General features: G+C 44.5%; 1 protein-coding gene across 3 annotated transcripts in view; it reads right to left on the bottom strand.

The window, feature by feature from the left end:
- Window positions 1-221: 221 nt before the first annotated feature.
- ZHX2 (zinc fingers and homeoboxes 2) overlaps window positions 222-16,621 on the bottom strand; it is a 51,096-nt gene continuing 34,696 nt past the window's right edge. For all 3 annotated transcript variants that reach the window (XM_081204533.1, XM_081204532.1, XM_081204531.1), the window contains 2 exons: window positions 3,591-6,161; window positions 222-1,391 (listed from right to left, as the gene is read on the bottom strand). In XM_081204533.1, the coding sequence (XP_081060659.1) occupies window positions 3,596-6,001 (2,406 nt within the window). In that variant the 5' untranslated portion in view covers window positions 6,002-6,161 and the 3' untranslated portion in view covers window positions 222-1,391; window positions 3,591-3,595. The remainder of the gene's footprint in view (window positions 1,392-3,590; window positions 6,162-16,621) is intronic.

Below are 16,621 nucleotides of genomic sequence, written 5' to 3'. Positions count from 1 at the left end.
AAGCTTTCGTGTATCTGAAGAAGTGTGCATGCACACGAAAGCTTATACCAAGAACTAACTTAGTTGGTCTTTAAGGTGCTACAGGAAGGAATTTTTTTATTTTTTCTTTAAGCTGCCACTCAGCATTCAAGAGCAGGCATGCTATGCTGTATTTAAAGCTACTTAGCAGCATGAGGAAGATGTTGCATTTTAAAAAAAGAAAGAGAGACAAGAGGAAAAGCTTACCAAAAACATTAAAGCCTTTGTTTTACTGAGTTACAACAAACAAGCAAAAAGTTAGAAAAGTGTTTTGTTTTAATTCAAACTCCCTAGCAATTAGATTTGTGCAGTGTATGTTGGGATAGGAAATGGATCCGTCTCTCCAAACCAAAGCAACTTCACCATTTGACCGCTACCCAATAAGACAGTTCGTCCCCTCTCTCAGCAGTTATTTGGAGAACAAAAGTGCATTCTGAGGACCTAGAAACAAAGGAAAGATGTAGTGGCTGAGGGTTCAAGAAACCACGTTGTGCACTAGAGCACCTAAGGCTGACAAAAATAAGTCTCTGTATTTGCACCAAACAAAGAATTATGAGCAAGTTCGGTTATTAAGAAGCTTAAGCCCTCCATTGTAAAGTCTTTTTTTTTTTTAAAAGGATTGTACTACATGTAGTAGAAAAAGGTGCTTAGAACAAGCCAAGGCGTACTGTCAACAACTCTGGAGCTCCATAATCCAGATGTTTTGGCAAATGGTGAAATGCAGGATGCGTTAAAGAGATCGGCTGTCTCTCCTGGACAAATGTTTTTGCTGCTTTTCCTGCATGCAGAGGAACAAAAGGGAGCCAACTGCAAATAAAAGGCTCTTGAGAAAGTCACAACGAGCAGCTAGCCCTAGACTGAACAGGTAAAAATGTGTTGAGGTGGGTAAACTCTCTCTGCGAAAATAGAAAAACATCTTTAGAAACGTGCAGGAGGCCAAAAAGGTTTCCAAGTCGTCATGGATGTAGACGCAGCGGTAACTAATTTTCAAGAAAACCGATAAGCCAAATCGCGACCTCGAGATGGCAATGAGAATCCACAGCGTACGCACCAGCCAGGAAAGGCAGCGAGACATCTCCACGTTGTACATGGGAAGTTACAATGGGAGGCAAGCAAGTTGGACGCTGCGGGAAAAAACCTATGTACAAGGGCCCTTGTTAGTAAAGTCCCCTGGTGGAAATTTGGCACCGTGAGATCTGTAGTGATGCTCCCAGGACTGTCCTTTCTCCACCGCAACTGTACCCACGTGCCTTGAACCGGGAGGCAAAACCCGTTGGATTTCCCTGCTTCCGAAGATCCTGCTTGCTCCCAGGGTCAGTGACGGCGTACTCCCAAAGAGTGGAAATATAGGTCTAGAAAGCTGAATGATATGCCTATGACAGATAAACAAACGAGTGCACGGAATACGGTTATTATTTTGCAAAACGGAACATAGTTTGCACACCAGCAACAATCCTCCTTTGTGCTTTTTGGCTGTGGGGCACTAACTCAGGTACATGAAATTCAATGGGTCTTCTTACCTGGATTGAAACAAATATAGCTGTGTGTGTAGGGGAAGGCTTTGGAGTGGCTGGATTCATTTAGACATGCCCATAATTTTATTTATTTTTGCAGGGGAGGGTGTATGCCAGCCCTGGAAGTGACATACTTAATTTCCCCTTGCACCAAGACCAGTGGTAAGGATTTAAAAACAAACAAACAACGGCTGGAGCCCATAAAAAGCTTCCGTAAAAAGAAGTCATCTTCATTCTCCCTTACTGGGTTGCTCTGCCTGGCTGCAAATCTACACACACTTACCTGGGAATTAAATCCCTGTTGGACTCAGCAAGGCTTATTTCTGAGCAAGCTTGCAGAGGAGTGTACAGTGGACGCTCAGGTTACGAACGTGATCCGTGCGGGAGGCACGTTCGCAACCCCCAGCGTCGCGTCTGTGCATGGGCAGGTTGCAATTTGGCGCATCTGCAAAGCACAATTTAGCGCTTCTGCGCATACGCGACTGCCGAAACCCAGAAGTAACCCGTTCCGGTACTTCCGGGTTTCGGTGTGTCCGTAACCTGAAAAAGCACAACCTGAAGCTTCTGTAACCCGAGGTATGACTGTATTTGTAAGAGACAGCATCTCTTCTCGCCCCCAGTAAGTTACCTGGATGCCAAATGCTTGCCAAAGGATAGACCTGCGCAACACACCTGGCGTATTGCATGTGATCCGCACCCGTCACCTCTCATTCCCTGCATTCTGTGCTTGCCTTATTAAGCCATACTGTGCCCACCTGGGCACAGAAAACTCCCAATTTTACTAACAGAAATAGTAAGGAGAATGCTGAAGCTAACCAAATTAATTTTTCAGATTTCTGTCTGGTACTAAGCAGCCCTTTACAGGGGTCCACTGTGTGCAGTTCCTGTGGCAACTGCGTTAAGATACCCTACAATCAAAAAGAAATCTTTAGTACCTGACCCCAGCTTACAAACAATACAATACAATATTTTCAATAGCAAACATGCTGACTTTAAGTGTTACCAATTCTTTGCTGGATGGTGTCCCGAAAGCATGATGAGACCATGTTAATAAGCATGTCAGAGTTTGTATGTTTTTCCCACTAGAGGGCCTAAGCTTGCATTTTCAGCAATGAGGAGTGTTTAAAAAGGCACTAAGCCAGGGGCAGATAAATGAAATCAAAATACACACACAGAGAATTGGGAGACTCCTTGGATTATGATTAATCAGTTAAGGTGGATCTGAAAAGCAGAGGCTGCTGTTTCCCAAGCATATAAAACAGGTCAATATTTTTCTCGATTCCAATCTACAGCCAAATACATGTGGCGTTTGAAATTTGCCAGGCGTGTTGAGTGCGTGAGCATCACTTCTCCCTCCCTAAGATGGGCAGAAGCTGCCTGGGCTTTGGGGAAAAGGTGCCAGGCCTCCGACAAGATGTTGCAGCCCTCCTGCCTCCTTCCCAAAGCAGGACAGGCTTTGGGGAGGTGGCAGAAGGGCTCTTGGACCCTGTCGAAGCATGACACAGAAGCTTCCCAGGCTTTGGGAAGGAAGTGCCAGGCTTTAATACTTTAATACAGTGGTACCCCTGGTTGCGAACAGGATCCATTCCAGAGGCCCGTTTGCAACATGAAAGGAACGCACCCGCAGCGGTGCGTCTGCGCACGCGTGGGTTGCGATTCCCGCTTCTGCGCATGATGTCATTTTGTGCGTCTGCGCATGCGCGAGCATCAAAACCCAGAAGTAACCCTTTCCGGTACTTCCGGGTCGCCGCGGGATGCAACCTGAAAAAACATAACATGAAGCAAAAGTAACAAGAGATATGACTGTACTCTAATTTACCAGGAACATTTGGGGGGCAAGCCTAGTTCCCCATGTCCACTGATTGCACACCACCGTCTGCAAGTGTGTTGATGTTCCTCTAACACTTCAGAGCAGATCTGGGAACTGTGGGGGTGGGGAGGAGGAAGTCCTGCTGCACAAGTGGAAGCTGCTATATCTGGATGCAACCCCTGAATTAGAACGTTGAGCCAAGGAGGACCATGGCCAGTGTTAGGTCAACAAACAATCCCCATCATTACCTGTCTTAGGTGTGAGAGGTATCGCCAGGTATACTTTCAGAATCAAAACCTGCTTTGCTTCCCGGTGCTGCTTGACCCCAGCTGTCCATACAGTCCAAAGCGTCATCGTCATCGTCGATGGTGACTTCCACCCAACTCACATTTCCCTTGTTCTCGTTATTGCCTTGACTACCTCGGTCACTGCATTCAGATTTCTCCAGGCCCTCTATGTCCTGCTTCTCTGGCTTCTGAAGCTCTTTACTGGGTTGCTGAACCCCCTCACTACTGCTACTCGCCGTCTCGGTGGCTGCTGGTCCTTTTGCCTCGTCATATCCGTCGACGGCATACTGCTGCTGGTATTGGTCCAGCCATTTTAGCGTCCCGGTTCGTAGGCAGCTCCTGTTCTCTTTGAACCAACGCACTATTTCAGTCCTCGTGAGCCCCGTCTGAGCCGCCAACTCGTCATACTCCTGTGGAGTCGGCCACTGCGTCCTCGCAAATGTGGTCTTCAGCAGGTGCGCCTGCTCTTGGCTACTTGGGGCAAATGCCGTTGAGCACCTGGACAAAGAGGTCGCTGCCTGGGAGACGTCAAACTGCTCTGTTGGACCGATGGCACCGTTGGAAACCCCTTCCTCCTTATTCTTTACGCTCGGCCCCATCGAGTCCAAGACGGCTTGTTCCATATTATCCCTGAGCTTTCTGCGCTCGGAGAACCAGGCCTCAACCTCTCGACTAGTCATGCAGGCTTCATTCCGGAGCCTTTCCAACTCGCTTTGGGTTGGAAAAGAACTCTTGATAAAGCTTTCTTCAAGGACCGCCAGCTGTTCTCTGGATTTTCCTTTGAACTTCTGGAAAGTGAAGTCCGGGTATGGATTATAGTTCCGCGCCTGCCTTGCAGCCACAAGAGCCACCTGGTCCTTGGCTAGCGACTCGCTCGTGATGTGGACAATCCCTCGCTGGCTCCGGTATCGGTGGTCGCTGAACCACTTCTTGATCTCGCTTCGGGAGAGGCCCGTGACTTCTATCAGCCTGTACACTTCCGCGTTATCAGGGAACTGGCTGACAATAAAACTCGCCTTCAGGGCTGCTATTTGCTCCTTGGTCTTCTTGCGGTCATTCGCCAGCAGCGCAGGAGACAAGGGCACTGTGGTCGTGCTCGTCGGAGCAGCGGGGGCAATCTGTTTGGACAAGACCTCCGGGGCCACAACGTGCGGGCGCTTGACTTCTGGGACTGCCTTCTGGGCCTGCATGCTCCGTTTCTGCCCTTGGTTGGCCGCCATGGCAAGGGCAATGGGGGAAACATTGGACCCGTTTGATACTTGCGTCAAAACCAGGCCGGTCTGGCTAAGTATCTGGCAAGGCACAGCCGTCTGGATCATCGGCTGCGGCATTTTTGCAGCGGCGACGTGAGCGGGTAGAACGGCAATGGTCTGGGCCGCTGGTTGGATAGTGCCGTTGAACATCTTCTTCCTTGCCTCCTCCACCTCTTCCGGAGACCAGCTGATGCCGTGCTTCAGACGCTGGGTGGCAAACCAAATCCGGATCTGCTCCTCAGGGTGCTTGGACGCGGCCGTCAACCACGACAACTCTGCCTGCGTCGGGTACGGAAACTTGTTGAAGGAGCTGATCATGGTTGTGTTGGTGTCCAGTGCGGAATTGTATTTGGTACTGTTCAGCGGCACGGGGACTTTGGGAACCAGGCTGATGTTCGGCGGGAGCTGCACAGAGGGCATCACATGGGCCAGGATATCGTGGAGGAGCTCTGCTCCGTTAATGCATGTGATAGGCTCTGTGGCCTCCGTAATCAGGTGAGGGATCCCATCCAGGTGGTTCTCTAAAGAAACTTTCCTGCCTTCGACTTTAGGCTTCCCAACGTTAATCACTGGGGTGGTCTTGCTTGTACCGCTAGGCCCGACAGGAACCACCTCGATTTCGGGGGTTTCCACAGCAACAGAGTTGCTCGCCGCCTCAATGGACTGCTCTAGGACGGTCTGGTTGTTGAGCTTGATCAACTTGAGCTTGAAGTTGTTCTCTCCCGGGTGGAGTTTGGCGTTGTGTTCGGATAAGGAATCGTACTTTTTGGTTGTGAAGTTGCACTCGGCGCACACGTACAGGGGGTTGAGGATGACGTTGGGGTGCTGGGTGTCTATGTGCTCTGTGAACTCGTTCAGATTCTGCGTGGAATAGGGGCAGTACTTACATTCGTAGCCTCCGAGGGGTTTCCTGGCTGGGTTGGCCGGGGAGGATTTCCCTTCGATCACCTCACAGTCATTTTCGCAGCTCTCCTTACCGGCCACCAAACCATTGCTCGCATCCTGCTCTGGAGTGCTGGTTGCTTCCCTTCCCATGCTACAGTCCTTGGGAACTTCCTGCTCAATGGCGTCAGATGCTCGAACCATACATGGAGTGGTCGATTTCCTTTTGCTAGCCATGGCAGCTGGGCAACTGTCCTTGGCAAGAGCAGCTTCTTCTCCCAGGCAAGATTGCTCTCCGAGATGGCTTATTGTGTGATGTTGTCCAGAATGTGTGTCCTAAAGAATTCTAGCCATGGCTTTCAGTTCTGGCCACCACAGCAATCGGGCTGCATGGCACCTGCAAGACAAGACATGCGCTGTTAATAATAAATAATAATAAATTTTATTTATACCCCGCCCTTCCCAGTTCAGAAAATCTGGCTCAGGGCAGCTAACAACAAATTTAAGACAATTGATGCAACAAAAACCAGCATAAAATACAGTATAAAACACATCATCTTAAATACACGCCCCCCCCCCCAATGACTGCTTTTAGTGTCTTGGAATTCTACTCAATATTGACCCAGAGTAGATTCCAACGTATAGTTAGCAGAGTAGAAACTTGAACCATGTTGCAGGATTCCCCAAAAATAGACCAGAGGCAATTAATATTTCATCCAGCAGAGCTTTACTGCTACTTGAAGGCAATTGAGCATAAGGGTCACAAATCCAATACATTCAGGATTGGCACGGTCCATAACCCAGTTGCAGTGGACTTAACTTAAACTTAACATAACTTATAATAAGTCTAAACCTTCACTAAGCATACAATGTACAGAACACCATAGAGATAGAGAAAGTGAAGCCCAGGCTCCTTCTAGGCCTTCATTTATAGGCAGCATGACCGTGACAGAAAGACAACCAGTTTAAACCAGCTGTACTCAGCTTCTCTGAAGGAATAACCCAAACATCATGAACCTTCTGCTTGTTTCTTTCACACAGCAAAGCTTTCAGAAACGTCCAGAACCCTCTTGAATTAATTAGACTAGGAAAGATCTCTACATATCAGATCAATACTTTCTGCACCAATAAATGCAAACTGACATTTAGTTCCTATGCAAGTGCATATAAATTTAATAAACTGGATTGACTCGATCATTTGCCAGCTAAAATTTTGTTGGAATGGATGTCAGTAACCTAAAGAAATATACTCTAGTTTGGATACAATCTAGAAACGGTGATTTGTTCAAAACTCTTCCCCAAGGAAAGCTGGCCCTGAACCCTGTGTCATTAAAAACTTTTATTACTGAGGATCAACCATTTATTACAGAGGATCAACCATTCATTGCTTAAACATTGGCTATTTATTGGAAACGTTTCTCATTTTAGGACAGAAAAATGCAAGTGAAGTTCCCACTAAACATTATGTCAGCACAAGTATTTCAACTTGCACATGAGAATCTTTGCTCTCCCCTCTTCCCATGCATGCCCTGGGATCCTGCCCAAATCTTCTCCACTCTACAATCCTGAGCATAGTAAGAAAGGAATAAATTACCTCCTTGCATGTTAAAATCAAGTTAAGCAAACCTACTTTGCACCTGTTACCATTCTTAAAATTATCTTTCTTACAAAATTCCTACCATTATGTACGGTTGTGTTAAGTTGTGGGTGAACATGTCAGACGACACAGCGATTCTTCAAACAGCTCTTGTTTATTCACAGGCCAGAACAGAACTGAGCTGGAGGGTTCAGCCAGCCTGCTTATATAGAGCTCAACTGCAAGGCAACAGTAACAACTTTCTGTAACTATCCAATCACTGAATGTCACTTTCATTCCCTTATTTGCATATGTGGACCTGAGTGAAAACTATCCACAGCATCCCCCTGCTGGCCCAGGGTGAGAACTTCAGTACGTAACAGGTTGCTAGCATATTCAAATCAAATTAATGAAAAAGGGGGTATTTCCCTTCTCTTGGCTCAGACTGTGTTAAATAAGCTTATTTAGTTAAATGTCTTTTATGCTATTTAAGTAAATAGACTTAAAGTGGTTTTTAATGCTGCTCTTCTGGATCATAGATCCTGCCAAACTGGCTTACAGTAAAAGGACTGCAATAGAACAACAAAAACAAGAGCTAAAACTCTATACATAATTTAGCCGATTAACTAGACAAGTCAAGCAGATAAGAAAACCATATAAAAGCACCAACGGAGCCATCGCCCTCATTTCTGGTACAGAATACCAGCCACTCCAGCTTATCTCAGCCAAGCCACAATTGGAAAGGGAAATTATTTCAGGCTTCTCTTATAGGGAGCAAGGAGTCAAACACAGCTTTGGGGGAAGGGAATTCTACTCTTTGCCTCCTACTGAAAATGTCTGCCTGGACACATGGTTATCTCATATTATAATCATCAATCTGACAAACTTTCACAAGTGCCACATAGAGTTTGTTCCGTACCTTCAAGTAATCATTGACCCTTCCGTGTGGCAGCAACTAAACTGCCTGTTTTTGCTGCACAATAAAATCTTTTTTGTGTTTTTATATTACGTTGGAAGCTGCACAGAGTGACTGGGTCAACCCAGTTGGATGGGTGGGGTATAATGAATAAATTATTATTATTATTATTATTATTATTAACCCAGACGGGTATTTTAAATATGTCATTTTATGATACGTATTTTTAAATCTGCTGATTTTACTTCCAAAATGAAACAGGGTTATTTGTTTAGGTTTCAATTCTTTCCGTTAGTAGGCTAAGTTGTTTTAAACATCTGGTTTTGTTGGTACTTTTAATGTATATTTTATATCAAACGCTAAGATGTTTTGTTTTGTTGTTTTGTTTTTTCATGGTAAATCTTTATTAGTTTTAAAATACAAATGTACAACGAAGGTAAGTACAGGAAAGTTAAATACCAAAAAAGAAACCATCAAGACATAAAAGTAATTAAAAAAGAAAGAAAGAAAAGAAAAAAAATCAAAGATTTATACAAAATCATATCCATCAAATAAAAATTTCTGCATAAAACTTCCAATTGTTCTCATTATACTGTTTCTATTGTCATGGTTTTGTTGCACAGCTTTACTCTATATCCTTTTTCATTCATTACACTAAAGTATTTGTTTCGTTCCTTTTTGTTCAGACGTATCATTCAAGTTCTGCTAAGATGGTATTATTTTTACAATATAATCTTATATATTCCTTAAACATTTTCCATTCTCCATATGTTTTCTGATTTAAAGCTCCCCTAAGATGTTTTGATGGTTAGCTGGTATACAAAGCCTGTTAAATAAATATAAATGAGTAAAACCAACATTTCCCATACTCTGAACACCCACTGTTAAGTTGTGGGTGAACATATCAGATAACACAGCGATTCTCCAAACAGCTCTTGTTTATTCACAGGTCAGAACAGAACTGAACTGAAGGGTTCAGCCAGCCTGCTTATATAGAGCTCCAGTACAACGTAACTGTAACAACTTTCTGTAACTACCCAATCACTGAACGTCACTTTCAATCCCTTATTTGCATATGTGGACCTGAACTATCTACAGTATCCCCCTGCTGGCCCAGGGTGAGAACTTCAGTACATAACACCCACCCTCCTACCAATTTGTAACTGAGGGATGGTCAAGCAGCAGTCAATTAATGTACCATCATTTTGACACTTTCTGATAAAACCATATTCTTAGCTTAATGTGTTGGATCTAAACGGTGATTTGCTTCTTGTGGTATTCTTTACTTTCATTTATCACAGGGATCTAAAAAATTTTTTTTTTTCCTTAGGAGGCCACCAAAACATATCAAACGGTATCTGCATTGCTGATAGAGAGCTGTCTCCAAAGACAGTCCACTGGAGTTTAGCACAGCTGGAAGGTGGTTTTATTTATTTCAATTGTGCAAGGTGGTTAAGGGTTTTAACAACACAGCATGGTCGGCTACTACTTTGAAATTAGCTGTCAAAAACCAATTCAGCAAAGATGATGATCAGATGATGTTTTAAGTAGTTTTCCTCAACGTACTAATCAGTGAGACAGAAATTGCTGCTTAAGAGAGAACAAGTCCTCTAGGAAACTCCCCGACTCCCAGGAAGAATTCTTTAAGGACAGTCCAGTGATTTCTTTACTTGTTTTTTCAGTTTTGTGGAAATGTACTGAGAACTGTAATTGGTCAACAAGTTTTGCACAGAAGCAGTTTTGGATTAATTAACTTTGCATATTAAAGAAACAAGATGTTTGCTACCTCCCTGGAGGAGCCTGGAGAGTTCAAAATAATTGGGCCACCTACGGAGTTCTCTCTTGTGCTGAGGGCTCCTGAGGAAACCCCCAAAAGGCTTTCCGCTGATGGGAGAAGCAATTCCCTGGAACTGCGTGGTCGGAAGACTCTTGTGGAAATGCATAAAAAGGTAAAGGGACCCCTGATCATTAGGTCCAGTCGTGACCGACTCTGGGGTTGCGGCGCTCATCTCACTTTGTTGGCCGAGGGAGCCGGCGTACAGCTTCCGGGTCATGTGGCCAGCATGACTAAGCCACTTCTGGCGAACCAGAGCAGCGCATGGAAACGCCGTTTACCTTCCCGCTGGAGCGGTACCTATTTATCTACTTGCACTTTGACGTGCTTTCAAACTGCTAGGTTGGCAGGAGCAGGGACCGAGCAATGGGAGCTCACCCCGTCGTGGGGATTCGAACCGCCGACCTTCTGATCGGTAAGTCCTAGGCTCTGTGGTTTAACCCACAGCGCCACCCGCATCCCACTGTGGAAATGCATAAAGCTGTAGATATCCCAGGATCCGTTTCCACAACCGAATCCCCAAGGGAGCTGGCTTCAGGAACCCATTGGCAGGCCAACTCTGCGCTACAAAGATGTCTGCAAACGTCACATGAAGCCTGGCAACCTCAGCCCTGCTGTGTGGGAATCCCTTGGAATCCCTGGAAACGGACAGTGATGGAGAATGCTGACCACTGGCCATGCCACCTACAACTGACGGGAGCCAAGCCCAGGAACATCTTGGAGGCTGCCTCTTCATACAATGAGACACAAATACGTTTCTCTACAGCTGCCAAGGAACTTGCCTTAGTAGCGCTGCAAAACAAAGGGATTTCCCCATGCTCTCTGCATCCTTTCAGGCCTGGCTGGACTCCTGCTGGCAAGAGGAAGGGATAAATAGCGCACAAGGTCTTTATGGCCTCCAGAGATGTGCATTTCAAAGCATCACTAATCTGCCAGTGAATGTACAACCAAACTAGTGCTTCTGACCTTACCACCACAAACATGGGCCTGCAAGGCCTACAGACGCCCCAATGCCCAGAACGTCAAGGTGTCAAGCTTTGGAATACTGCAAGCTTTGGGATACATCTTATCAGGGCAAACGTATATCAAGATGGTAAAAAGGAGGTTCTTGCAAGCTGCCCTGAAGGCGCCAGTCAGTGCAAGGATAAAGGGGCTGTATGCCAAATACCCAGAAAATCACCTTATGGCTCGGGAGTGGCTGCCACATTTAATCCCAGAGGTCTTTGCAGGGGGTGCCTGCGAATATCAGCGTTCTCTCTCTCTCTCTTTGAGGTGGAAGCATCCTGTCAAGGCATCAAAGCCTGAGAAGGGCAGCTTCCTCAGGAGAGAAAGAGCCTTTGCCACAGGAGAGGGCTGCACTTCCCAGGTTTCAAAGGGGCAAAGAAGGATGCCAGCTTATTAGCATGAAGCACCACACACCGCCTGCTGCTTGGCTTAATGATTTGTGAAAAAAAGACAAATGGAGGATCTGAGCTCCACCTGACTTTGAGAAGCAAGGATTTTGTTTTTGGAGGGCATTAAAAGAGCCTGGAGATGAAGCCACCTCATTCGAAATAAGTAGAACCTGAAGACGATGATGAGGAGGAAGAAGATGGTGAAGAAGAGGAGGAAGATGAAGATGAAGAGTGAAGTTATAAAGCTGCTGTAAAGATTTTGTGCTCAAAAGTCAACGATTTTGCTAAGAATGTGAAGTCGAGTGCAGCTCATTCTTAAGTATAAAAACTACAGAGTTGTGTATAGGTAATGTGATTGTAGGGAGACCTGTATTCTAATGTACGTAGTAGCTGAATGCCACTACTGTTAGATTTTTAAAAGCTGATATTGTCAAATGTTCAGGCATATATAATTGTTCTTTGGATTCAGTGACAGCTTGATTTTGAGCAGAGTTTTAAAAAATGGTAGTAAAATTGGTAGTCAACCTTGTCTTGTATACTATTGCAATGTATTTTTTAAACAATTTTGTAATAAAATGATGTACATTAAAAAAAACACCCAAAACCTCCGAGGGCTGGTTAAAACTGCTACCTGCAGTAGTGCAAGAAGTATTATATTGCAAACTACCCGGTGATCTTCAGATGAAGGGTGGTATAAAAATTTATATAATAATAATAATAATAAATAATAATAATAATAATAATAATAATAATAATAATAATAATATTGCACTGTGTTTATGGGCTGGAATGAGAAGGCGATTGGGCCGCATCCAGCTCCCTGGCCTTAGGATGCCTACCCCTGGATTAAATGTTCAACAGAACTCTCGCCAAACCTCTCACATCAAAGACAGTGCTTCCCAAAGGAGCTGGTTCAGACATTCAGTGCCGAGTCATCAGCTGATGAGTCACCAGTCTTTGAAAATCATATCCAGCCGTACTTCAGAAAGGAATCCAAGGTGCCTCGTGAGTCACCAAGTGAAGAGCCATCAAGCAATCACGACGACTCACGATGCCTATATTACCTGCCGTATCTGAATTCCACTTGGCAGGAGACGACAAGTGGGATAGGGCTGGATATCTGGCTACCCACTATGGGAAACAGGACGTCGGATTAGACAGGTCTTTGGTCCGGTCCAGTAGGGCTCGTCTGATGTATGTGCAAATTTCACAGAACGAAATCTCCCTCAATCCTTGGGCATTTTGAAATGGCAAGAAAAGCCACAGCACTCTGCGTTTCCTCCGTTGCCATTTCCCACTCTGCTTCCACTATTTCACCACTTAACTTCCTTTACAGCGTTACACATAAAGGGGTAGGGACTCCGTAGACATTGCTGGACTATAACTCCCATCGTTCCTGACAACTGGCCATGCTGGCTGGGGCTGATGGAACCTGGCGTCCAACAGCATTTAGAGGATCACCCCTGCTTTAGGATGAGCCAGTCCTCAGGTTGTTGCTCACAGCTCTTCAGCTACTCAAGAGTGACTGCCCCATTCAAATCCATCCCCTATGTAAGGCAATGGCCATGTGCACACTATTCATCTAAAGCATTCTCCCCTCCAAATAATCACGGGAACCGTAGTTTACCCTTTACAAAGCTCCATTTCCCAGCACCCTTAATAAACTATACAGTGGTACCTCGCGTTAAGTACTTAATTCGTTCCAGAGGTCCGTTCTTAACCTGGAACACCACTTTAGCTAATGAGGCCTCCCACTGCCGCCACTGAACAATTTCTGTTCTCATCCTGAAGCAAAGTTCTTAACCCAAGGTACTATTTCTGGGTTAGCGGCGTCTGTAACCTGAAGCGTCTGTAACCCGAGGTACCACTGTAGTTCCCAGGAATATTATTTCTGGGGAGGAGGGGAAACGTGCTTGAAATTTATGGTGTGTATGCAGCCGATGTTGACTCCTTAAAGCAGGGGTCAGCAAACCTTTTCAGAAGGGGGCCGGTCCACTGTCCCTCAGACCATGTGGGGGGCCGGACTATTTTTTTTGGGGGGGTGAACGAGTTCCTAGGCCCCACAAATAACCCAGAGATGCATTTTTAAATAAAAGCACACATTCTACTCATGTAAAAACCTGCTGATTCCCGGACTGTCTGTGGGCCGGATTTAGAAGGCGATTGGGCTGGATCCGGCCCCCGGGCCTTAGTTTGCCTACCCATGCCTTAAAGTTGCACATACTTTGGGTTGTGGTGCAAACAGAGAGGAGTAGATATACCACTCACATTTTTGTAATGAAATATGACAGAAATTCTAACCAGATGTTGATTATCAAATTTCCAGCTCCTTGTCACTGTAGATTAGTCGTAAGAAAAACTGGTACACTATTTCCTGAGTTCACTACAAACTTAGTGACACAGTTGTACAATACATTACAAACACACACAAACACAACATTAAACTTGTACGCTAAGCTCACGAAGAAAGAAGAGAGTTCATTGATTCTACTTGCCTTTTTTTAAAGCTCTTGTCATTAAAGAGCAATAAATTATTTTGGTGCCCAATTCCCTGAACCTTTGCATTGAGATCTAATGCTGTTTAGAGCACTTAATGGAAAGAGACAAAATAGCTGTAAGACTAAGAGCATTTTAAAAAAAGCTAAAAATTTCATTCACTTAATGTATCATCTTTAAGAGAGTCTGTAATAACACTTCAACATTTGTCAGCTGTTTACAAAGCAGTAAGAATCTCATTTCTCCTTGTGCTACACCCACATTATTTCAGATGTACATCTGAACATCTTTGTTCCTTGTTGTATGTCCCAGTATATGTCTGAAATGCCAGAAAGCTTTCATGTGAGCACATTTTTCTCCCTGGCATCCAGCAGAATGAAAAAGCAAGTGTTAGATTTCAGAACGCTTTCTTAAATCATACCCGTTGGAACAGCTTGAGTCCTTAGACAAAGGGGCCTAATCTCAGACCCTAATCTCAGAGGTAGGGATTGTTTTTCAGCACTAAGGGCCACATTCGCTTCTGGGCCACATTTTGAGGGCCATATACCAGTGGTGGCTGGGGCCGTGGCAAAAGTAAGACTCAGCAAGGCCTGAATGAAAAGGGGCCTGAATGAACAGGCAAATTCAACTGAAATTCTGAAGGCCTGACTACAATGTTAGGATCTCAGGTATATGAGCTAGGTGCCAAATGGCTCCTTAAACCAAGGTTACAGTTGCCAAAACAAAATGTCTAGCTGCCATTTGGGGGCAAGATGGCTCTAGTGCCTTATTTTTCAAATGATGGACTGACTGTGATTGAATCATAGAATCATAGAATCATAGAGTTGGAAGAGACCACAAGAGCCATCGAGTCCAACCCCCTGCCAAGCAGGAAACACCATCAGAGCACTCCTGACATATGGTTGTCAAGCCTCTGCTTAAAGACCTCCAAAGTAGGAGACTCCACCACACTCCTTGGCAGCAAATTCCACTGTCAAACAGCTCTTACTGTCAGGAAGTTCTTCCTAATGTTTAGGTGGAATCTTCTTTCTTGTAGTTTGGATCCATTGCTCCATGTCTGCTTCTCTGGAGCAGCAGAAAACAACCTTTCTCCCTCCTCTATGTGACATCCTTTTATATATTTGAACATGGCTATCATATCACCCCTTAACCTCCTCTTCTCCAGGCTAAACATGCCCAGCTCCCTTAGCCGTTCCTCATAAGGCATCGTTTCCAGGCCTTTGACCATTTTGGTTGCCCTCCTCTGGACACGTTCCAGTTTGTCAGTGTCCTTCTTGAATTGTGGTGCCCAGAACTGGACACAGTACTCCAGGTGAGGTCTGACCAGAGCAGAATACAGTGGCACTATTACTTCTATTACTTCCCTTGATCTAGATGCTATACTCCTATTGATGCAGCCCAGAATTGCATTGGCTTTTTTAGCTGCCGCGTCACACTGTTAACTCATTCTCAGTTAAACATCTGGCCAGTTCAGATGACAACCTTGCGCTCAGTTAATGACTTTGAGAACTTAAAGAAGGAAAGTCACTTGGTCCAGGGACAGTCCTCATAGATATTGGCCTATTCCAACCACTTTTTCCTTAATGGCGACTGCTCCTGCTCAGGCTGCACAGAAAAAAGCATTTTGGTTCCAGAAATTCATTCCGATTGTGCAGATAAAATATAGCTAACAGAATTCTACAGCATGGGACATTCGTGTGTGAAAACAGTCCAAATGCAATGCTACCTGTTTAGGGAAGCTTTTAATGTTTAATAGACTATTGTATTTTAATATTCTGTTGAGATCCCTGCATTGCAGGGGCGTTGGGACTAGGTGACCCAACTCTATGATCATGAAGCACTTTACAGCAAGTAGACAGCAGCAGTGGCCCATAACTTAAATTTCAAATCCACCATTTGGGCCTCAAAAGAACGTCTAATTCATGTAAATAAGATCAAAATCCAATCAAGAACAATCTCAGACCATAACCCAGTATGGGTATGGCTGAAAGGAGATGAGAAGAAAAGCAAGAAGGTGGAGACTAAAGGAAAGTCTGTTAAACGATGAAACTGTCCTGCAAAAAGCAAAGTCAACACTAAAAGGATTCTTTGAACTTAACCTGAACCAAGGGACTGACATTAAAACCGTGTGGGATGCGAGTAAAGCTGTTATAAGAGGGTTCTTTATACAACAGAATGCATACCCAAAGAAAATCAGAGAGAAGAAAAAGAAGGAGATATGGGAAGAAATGGGAAGAAATGAAAAAGAATTATTTAATAATCTGGACAGCGAACTAATTAAACAGAACATAAAAATGTTACAGACACAATTATCGATGATTATAAATCAAGAGATTGAATGGAAAAATCAAGTGGTTAAAACACAGGAGCTTCGAGTTTGCAAACAAGCCCGGCAAACTGCTAGCCTAGCAACTTAAGAGGAAACAAAACGAAAGAATCATGAACAAACTTAAATTTCAAAGCTGTACAAAAATACCATCTCCACCCAAGCAGGTGTAAAAATTGTGCTAAAAATAAAAATAAAAATCACATCATTGAGTTCAAAGCCTCTGCATGGTACAATGTAATGTTCTAAATCCCTTAAAAAAAAAACAACCTTATTTCTGACCGGCACTATTGGAGTAGGGGTAAGGGTGGGATG

The sequence above is a fragment of the Podarcis bocagei genome (assembly GCF_964188305.1).
Source record: "Podarcis bocagei genome assembly, chromosome: 8".
Taxonomy (NCBI): domain Eukaryota; kingdom Metazoa; phylum Chordata; class Lepidosauria; order Squamata; family Lacertidae; genus Podarcis; species Podarcis bocagei.
Note: the sequence above shows the minus strand (reverse complement) of the source record. Positions and strands in the feature narration are given on the sequence as shown.